Here is a 9,021-nt window from a genome sequence, read left to right on the forward strand (position 1 = left end):
GTGGGCTACTTAGAAGAATCTCAAATCTCAAATTATATTTTGATTTGTTTAACACTTTTTTGGTAACTACATGATTCCACATGTGTTCATTTATTAGTTTTGATGTCTTCCACTATATTCTACAATGTAGAAAATAGTAGAAATAAATAAAAACCCTTGAATGAGTAGGTGTTCTAAAACATTTGACCGGTAGTCTATATATACAGTATATATTATATACTATATATATATTATATATATATATAAAGTGGTTGTTTTGTCTTTATGAAAGACCGCCAGTGTAACTTGGTTTATTTTGCGAGAACAGTGGCGGCATTTTAAGTTGATCATGTTGTATATGGAAGTAATTTTCTGTTTTGCTTGTCGAGCCAAACTTGGTCCCAACAAAAATACTGGGAATATATTTGGTTGTCTTAAGGGGCTGGGGAGTGCGCTAGCGGCCACTCCTCCCACCATATCCACTGAAAAGCAGGCGGCGCAAACTTAAAAAAAACTTTTTTTTACAATTATTTAACCCTTATTAACACATTACACAAGTCCCAATACCAGCCATATTGAAAGGCAGACTCTTGTGAAATCTAACACCATGGTTCGATTTTTAACAATGTTTTACAGGGAAGAAACAAAATAATGTAAATCTAATTAGGCTAACCACTCAGCCAAAAGCAGAGCACTTTTCTAACCCTGCATCCAGGTTTTACTCCGTCCACTAGCTATCACTACAGTTCGACCAAATGAATGAATATATATAGCCCACAACCAAGAAACAACTTGCATAAGATCACAGTACTGATAACATATTTATTGTATAGCATTTTTTTTTTTGAAAAATTGTATATTTATGGTATAAATCATAAATTACATTTCAGCCTACAATCAAAAGCAGCCATAACATTTACAGACACCAACATCAAATACCTAATTATCCTCATAAAACATTTCTGAGAAATACATACTGTGCAGCAATTGAAAAACAGATTTCTGTGATTCCAGACAATATTCCGATTTATTAAATTTTTACCACGAAAACTAAATGTAGCGCTAACTTTAGCATAGCCACGCCAGACAGACCACATGGCGGCGCGGCGACCAGTTGACATGCACGACAGATATATGAAATAACATTATAAATTTGGTCTTACTTTGCGATCTTTCATCAGAATGTTGATCAAGTTGTCCTTAGTCCAGAAGAGTCGTTCAATCCCTTCAGAATGGCAACTTTCCACTTCATTTAGCATGGACTCGTCGATACCCATGCTAAACTCTCCAACGTAAAACAAAAAAAACATTACAGAACACGGCAAAACTCCCGAAAAATTCAAATAATCTGAATTAAACTATATGAAAAAAAACATACATTACGATGTGACAGGTCTATCATTTATGCAAATCAAATCCGAGCTGGAGATAGTCTCGACAATCCGAAACCAGGCAGCAAAAACAAACATGATCTCTCCCAAGTCGCACGCTTCTGACTTCCTGACAATTTGACGGTCACGTCAAAGAAATAGGGTCTTTATTTCACCGTCAGAACAAGATAAACGCATGATTTCTCCTCTGACGTACTCTTGACACCCAGAGGAAGGCGTACAAGGTGTGTTRCGGGTCATAAGTGGCATGACCATGTATAGGCAGAGCGTTGAAGCGAGCATAAACATCTTGCATTTTACTTCCTGGTCGGGGAAAGTGCTGCCAAAGGACTTGTGTTCCACTCAGAGAAAAAATTAAAACGMTTTTAGAAACTTGAGACTCTTTTCTATCCAATACTATTAACCATATGCATATTGTAAGATCAGAAATTGATTAAAAGGCCGTTTGAAAATTTGCGCATATTTTCCAGTTTTTCCAATTCGCCCCCTCCAGCCCAAACAGGTTAAGGGGGAAGGTGTTACAGGCTTTGGTTTTTCCATTTATATTTTGAGGTTGGACGTTGGCACGTGGGGCACAATGATTTACAATAAAACGATCCTTTATCTGCTCACCCCTGTCTTTATTTTGCTCCACTTTTTGGTTTGGTGTGAGTTTTTCTTTTGTTTGCCTCTTCTTCGGTAAATTTTGTGGGCGCTCATGGTGGGTGTCTTTTAGGTCTCAGTACTTGTTGCTAGTCAACTTTCTCTCAGCCTCACGGCAAAATGTGTAGAATAGCAGGAAATTTGCTTTAAAACTGCATCATTTTAAGTCGGTGCCCCGGGGCCCCGAATGCAGTAGTCCGACCCTTGTCCCTGCTGTTTTCAGCCTCGAGCTCCATCCACAGCTGCAGTAGACAGCAGCACCACTGGTATATTAACCATGGTCTTCCACCAGAGGAACAATCTGAGGCCCTGCAGCAGGCTAGTTGATTGTGGTTTTGCGCTTGTCCTTCACACAGCAAACATCCACTGTGAACAAATGTATTGAAAGCCAAAACAAAGAGCCGAGGCCACGGTTTCCCATTCCAGCGTTCATTTAAATGGTGGTTGTGCATCAATATCACATAGCCTCTCACCAGGGCCCTATATGAAGACAGCCACAGCTGCAGGAGCCTATCACAGTTTTTAGAAGGTGGAGGAGGGGGGTCAGGGGTGGGTGTCCAGGATGCTGTCCGTCAGCACCTGTTGTGACAGTTTTATCCCAGCTGAGGGGGAAGGTAACACGGAGAACGGCACAATGAGGAGCGATAAACGTCAGGCACAGGCCCAGCGCCATGGTAATGGCTGACAAACGGTTGGCTGGCTCCTCTCTCTCTCTCTCAGCCACCCAGTCTGAGACACATGTGCAGCTCTATCTATCAAAGGACACGACTACAAGGCCAGCAAAAATCACCCACAGCACTTTCTTAGGCTTTTAGGCAAGTGTGACAGGCAGCCATGCTAAGATACTGCCTCGTCACATTCACACCAGCTAACATGATTTCACCGTGGCTATCAATAGAAGTCCATTGACTTTGAATCCAACAATTCATTTCACTTCAAAGTAACATTTGTTTTGTTGTGCCAATCCTCATAAGCTACACAGTATATAGGATAGCAAGAATGTTTTGCTCATGCTGAGTGAATTGATATTCTATGAAAAAAGAAATGCACCAGCTAGTAAAACTCAATGAGATATCCTCCCCTTTCTCTCTCTGACACGGTGTCATGTTCTATGCCCTGTTAATATAGAAGTCTGGCCATTGGGACATAGAAGGTTCATCAATTAATGAATCACTATGATACATTAATTGTTCAGGTGAATGAGCCTGCGGGGCTAATTGAGGTGTCAAAGGATTCTCTATAGCTCAGACGGAACAGCTTCTGAGACCTCCCCCACACGCATGCATCCTCTCCCGCAACACACTGTGGCAGCATTTACATCTAAAACTCAGACAGGAACGCTTTGATAACCTTAGGCAAAAACACTCTCATATCTGAGAAGCAAACGTGTCCAAGAAACAGAAGCAACACAGGCAGGCAAATTAACACCTTAGTGGGATACATGTGTAAGTTCAATGACCAAACAACCTATAGGGGGATCAGAAGTCTAGTATGTTTCTGTTGATTCTTGCTGGGATTGTGACCTTTGGCCCCAGGTTTCGGAGCCAAATAATAATAATAATATAGAACAGTCTCAATTCGTTGGGGCATTGACTCTACAAGGTGTCGAAAGAGTTCCACAGGGATGCTGGCCCATATTGACTCCAATGCTTCCCACAGCTGTGCCAAGTTGGCTGGATGTCCTTTGGGTGGTGGACCATTCTTGATACACATGGGAAACTGGTGTGCATGAAAAACCCAGCGGCGTTGCAGTTCTTGACACAGTTCTACCACACCCCATTCAAAGGCACTTACATTTTTTCTTGCACATTCATAATTTGAATGGCACACATACACAATCCATGTCTCAATTGTCTCAAGGCTTAAAAATCCTTATTTAACCTGTCTCCTCCCCTTCATCTACACTGATTGAAGTGGATTTAACAAGTGACATCAATAAGGGATTCACCTGGTCAGTATATGTCATGGAAAGTGCAGGTGTTCATAATGTTTTGTACACTCAGTGTATGTGATCGTATACAAATGAAAGCAAGGTTTAAATGATCATGTTTTAGTCAAATATTATATCTGTTTGGGTTTCTTGCGGTCAATTTGCTGTCTACAAATGATTTGTAATTATGTTCTGGCCCCTTGACCATCCACTCAAGAAAATAAATCGGCCTGCGGCTGAAACTAGTTGATGGTCACTGATCTATAGGATATCTCTATACTGTATTTCTAAGAGTATCTCTATTTACTAGATGGAGTCAATGCCGCTTTTCCAATCATGAATGATTGATAGGTTTGTACCTCAGAGTGGCAGCACTGTGAGTACTGGTAAGAGGCAAGAAGATGAAGCATGAAAATACAACATCAAAACCAAACGTGAAAACTAATTATCTTTCACATTGTTATTTTCTGACAGAAAATATCATTTTTCTGTTTTATGGCGCTGGAAAGAGTGAGGATTACAGCAGTCGATCACTTGAAATGCTTGGCTGCCTCATTCACGGTGACCTTTGGCAAGGTCATGACATTAAAGCAGAAAGATGAGGTAATGATTAATGTGGTTATTAAACTTGTTTTTCATCTGACGAGCATTAATGGTCCTCGGAGTGCTTCATCTTCTGTTGTAGCAACAATACCCACCTCAACCTGTGGTTCAGATAGGTCCCAGTACATTTGGATCTCTCGCCTGACTTCCCCAAGGAGTTAAATTCAATTTGTTGTACGCAGTGGCAACCTGTAATTTTTTTGAGCCCCACAATATTTTTCTTTGATGACAAAATTTTCCAACGAAGGACAACAAGGTGAGTCCGAAAATGTATTTTATGCTGCTGCATAAATGATGTAATATGCCAGGGAGATATGGTCAGCTATATCAGCTATGTTTTTTTTTTAAAGCAGTAAACGAGGCTGAATGAACTGTTTCACTCTGCTGATAGCCAGGTGTAGCAGTGGTAAGGATTCACTCCATGGTACTGAAAAGAAAGGTCTGCTGTTGGGTCAGCTTTATGTAGGCCCTAACAGTTTGTGGGCACCGCTTGGCCCCGTTATAATGCAGTTAATGTATTGTTTAGTGTTGTGTAGTGACTTTGCTGGCATGCATCTAAAACATTTTGGGGGGGAGTTTGCACCACCAAGATGCTAATATCGCCAATGGTTGTACGGCAAATACAGAAATAGATGCACATCCTTCAAGGGTGTTTTCCATATTAACTTGTTGAGCTAGGTTGCAAAGAAAATGTACACCATAATGGAGGGTTCTATTGGCTAAGAATGAACATCTGAATAATATGTACAGCATGCTGTGGCATGAACTGCACCTTTTACATTGTTCATCTATTCTACCATTGAAGTTCATAATGGGGAAATACAGTTACTGTATATAAGTGTCTGTGACCCCACAGGCATCACATGATAATGATGATGAACGACACAGGTGTTTTGACTGGTTCTTACCTGTGTCCTGTCTAAACTGGTGCATGGACTGCAGGTCGATGATGTAAGAGGCCAGTTGGGCATCCACCTGTCCAAGGACCACAGTCCCCCGCACGTCCCCCTTCAGTACGTTCTCTATGTGGTGGCACGTTGCCGCACTGTAGGGCCGCCAGCGCCCATGTTCGTTCAGCCACTCCCACACCACCACCCGGGCCAGGTTCTGAGGAGGGTACCCCAGCCCGTTGACCGACACCAGCACCCCAGAGCCTGGGCGTGCCATTGTTCCACTATGGCAACCGTGGTTCAGCTGCTGCTACTACGGTACAAGAAGACAACTGCTACCCAGCAGGCCACCAGAGATGCCCAAGCATTTGTTCTTCTTTTTTAAAACAACAATTACAACTTTGATGTCAGCAATCACTCTGATAGTCCTCGGTCAAATGGTGGTGTTTCCAGGGCACAGGTCCAGTGGAGTCATCTGGTTCACTTAGAAGAAACTCACTGTCATCCTGAAGGTGTTTTTTTCACTGCAGTTTCTTTAACCAGCCTCTTTTTGAAATGCCAAAAGCAGCTAAGCTCCCTCCTCTTATGGCTTGATGTGTTTGAAGTGGCAGATGATGTTGATGTTGATGAGCTTTGCAGAAGTATACAACCGGAGCAGTCTCAGAAAACCCAAGCAGATGAACATGGGATATACACTCTAAATCAGACAGGAGACAGGAAAGAATGTGACATAAAAACAGATAGAAAATGCACATTGGTAGGATTTGTCCTGAGCTGACTTAGAAACGAAATCTCACCATGTCTTAACTAAAAGGAAAAATGCCAACAAAAACATTATGATTTAAATAGATTCAAAAGATACCATCAATACTTCACAGTGTTATTACTCCATAATAAGCATGCAGGTCCAGGATCCTATACTTTGCATAGTTATTTCTAGGTAGTATGGTGACACAATGTATATGTTAGCATATCAACAGCAATGTAAGGATGATTTGAGTCTTTATCTTTTCATTTTGGAATATATTTACAACATCTTATTTATTCATTATTTACAATCATCTGCACGATATTCCTCAACGGTATTCTACAATATTATCGAGGTCTCTTTTTTCGATACAGGGTTCGCATTCTTATTCAGATTTTAAGTGTTTATGTGCTGAATATAATTATAGCTTCATCCAACACATACTAGGCTACCGAGATCTTAATTATACATAAAAATATATATATATATTAAGTATAGCTACGTCCAAGCACAATTTTGTCTGGACTCGATAAACCATTGTAATAATAATCGAGGTTTTGTTCTAATCCCGTCGAGTTTGCAATGATTGCCTATTTTGGTCGGCAGACAGACCTGTGGGTTGTGATCGAGGCGAATGTTGCCTATTGCAAATTCAAGCAAAAATAAACACAGGCGCAAATCAAATCAAAGGTTGTGATTTAGTATAACGCAGGAATACTTACAAAAAGGGTATTCGACTCTTCAGGACAGTAGCGTTAGTACAGGACAGTAGCTGTAGTGTGATATGTCCTCCCTTAAAATTACAAATAAAAATATATTTCAGATGATGAATTGCCTCACAATCAAGCAGTGTCGGGTGTTATTTCCAATTATTTGCATTTTTCCGTTCTATGCATCTCAGTTTATCCGAACTCCGACAGCCTGCTATGGATAAACAATACAACGCATGCCCCAATTACAATCACCCGAACGTTTGAGGTGCGGAGCCATTATTGCTATAGGACTGGTCTGGTTGTTTTCCCCTTAGATGTATTAAATTAATTCGCTCATATACTGAACATGCAAAAGTGGTCGAAAATTACGCACAACGGTCCACGAGCACCTGTGATGCTGACCAAGAAAATCTCTACTATTACCTTGGCCGCGGGCGTAATCGCGTTGCGTTGTGGAAAAATGACAGGAAGATGTTGCATCGCTGAAGTGAAAATGAGACGACGGTGAACAGTCTGTTCTAAAAACAGCAAAATATTGCTCATGTAAATGAACGAAATCAACTATATTATTTACTCATCAAATAAATAAATAAATCCTTGCATGAAATAGGTCATATTCAACGCTTTGATCTGAACGCTTCCATTGAATTTTCTTAGCCTACATTCGGTAGAGCCAAGCCGAGTCCGGGAGAAAAGCCTCACAGCGCTGGACTGTTGCTCCACAACTTTAAGATAAAATAGTACGCTATAGAGATAAGCCTAACAGAAAGCACCACTTTCGCGGCAGAGGATTTTTCTACACATTACTTTTGTTAGGAATTTGACTTTATCATAGCGAACTTGATGATATGTTCGCCACGTTGGTGGCAGCGGTGGGATTATCTCTGGTTTCCCATGTTTGCACCTCTAACTGCGTGCGCTCTCTCTCCATCTCTCTCTGTCCCGAATAGTGTAACGTGCTACTGTCTCTGCCAAGAGGTCTGGATCTGTAGGCCTAAATGTCAGGAGGTAGTGTACTTGCTCTGTAACCCTATGGTTACATGGTTCAAGCCCTTATCCTCAATCTCCAGGCCTTTGTTCTCTATCCTATGCTTCATTTGGTATTTTAAAATACATGTTTGGTTTTGCCAGTCTGTACTGATAGTATAGTGACATCTTGTGTCTAGATATGGAAATGTAGGCTAGAGGTAAACACTTCCACGAGTCATTAAATTGGATTGGTCCTAAGTAAATTGCATTTATTTCACTCATCAAGTATTGTAAATGAAGAGTTTCCATGTAAAAAACGGCCCACAATTTCTTCCATCCCATAAACTGTCTTTCTCCACATCTTCCAACCTTCTCTGATACAACATGGATTCCTTTTCTGCCGAAAACAATACATTGAATATGCAGTATATAGGCTAGTTGGGCCAGTCCTCTTCTTCATAAATAACCTAGGGATTGAATTTGTACAGTACAGTATGTTTATTACATATCTTGCCTCTAGAAGTCACCCATGCTGTGCTTGTCTGTTTCACACATCTATCCACCATGTTACTTGGCTCACCATTGATTGTCTGTGAAAAGACCATCTCTGCTGGCTTTAGAGCAGACTTCTGGAAAGAGGGAATTCGAATGAGTGGTTACAGAGTGCAAATCTATGACTCACGGGCGCAATCTCCCACCGAAGAAACCAACGTCTTGGTTCCCTTTTGGGCGACAGTGATTTTGAAGTCACAGGCAGGGCTACATCACGAGACTTTGAGTGCAACTAATGTCTGCTACATTCACCCCCCTTTGACCTCCTCTCCCACGAAAGAAGATCCCACCGTTGGATGCCATTCACGGCCGGGATCTGAAACCGGATCTTCCACAGAAGAAACCAATGTCTTAACAGTTAGCCCAATAGGTAATTCCCTTTTGGGCTGAGGGAGACACTGATTTTGAAGTCGCATGCAGGGCTACCTCATCATGAGACCGTGACCCCGACTCACGTCAACTACACACAGGTGGGATCTGAACCTGATCTGAACCTGTCTCTTGGAAAACCAATCTCTTAACCATTAGGCTAAAATGAAATTATCTGATGGGCAGAGGGTGACACAGATTTAAAGTAGTAAGCAGGGCTGCCCATGTCTATGGC

At 41.4% G+C, this 9,021-nt stretch overlaps 1 protein-coding gene across 1 annotated transcript in view; it reads right to left on the bottom strand.

Moving 5' to 3' along the window:
* LOC111957975 (E3 ubiquitin-protein ligase DTX1-like) overlaps window positions 1-7,917 on the bottom strand; it is a 58,149-nt gene extending 50,232 nt beyond the window's left edge. Inside the window, 3 exon segments of the mRNA XM_023979116.2 lie at window positions 5,454-6,132; window positions 6,906-6,976; window positions 7,320-7,917. Of these exon segments, the coding sequence (XP_023834884.1) occupies window positions 5,454-5,712 (259 nt within the window). The 5' untranslated portion in view covers window positions 5,713-6,132; window positions 6,906-6,976; window positions 7,320-7,917.
* Between the last annotated feature and the right edge of the window lie 1,104 nt (window positions 7,918-9,021).

The sequence above is a fragment of the Salvelinus sp. IW2-2015 genome, linkage group LG33 (assembly GCF_002910315.2).
Source record: "Salvelinus sp. IW2-2015 linkage group LG33, ASM291031v2, whole genome shotgun sequence".
Classification (NCBI taxonomy): Eukaryota; Metazoa; Chordata; class Actinopteri; order Salmoniformes; family Salmonidae; genus Salvelinus; species Salvelinus sp. IW2-2015.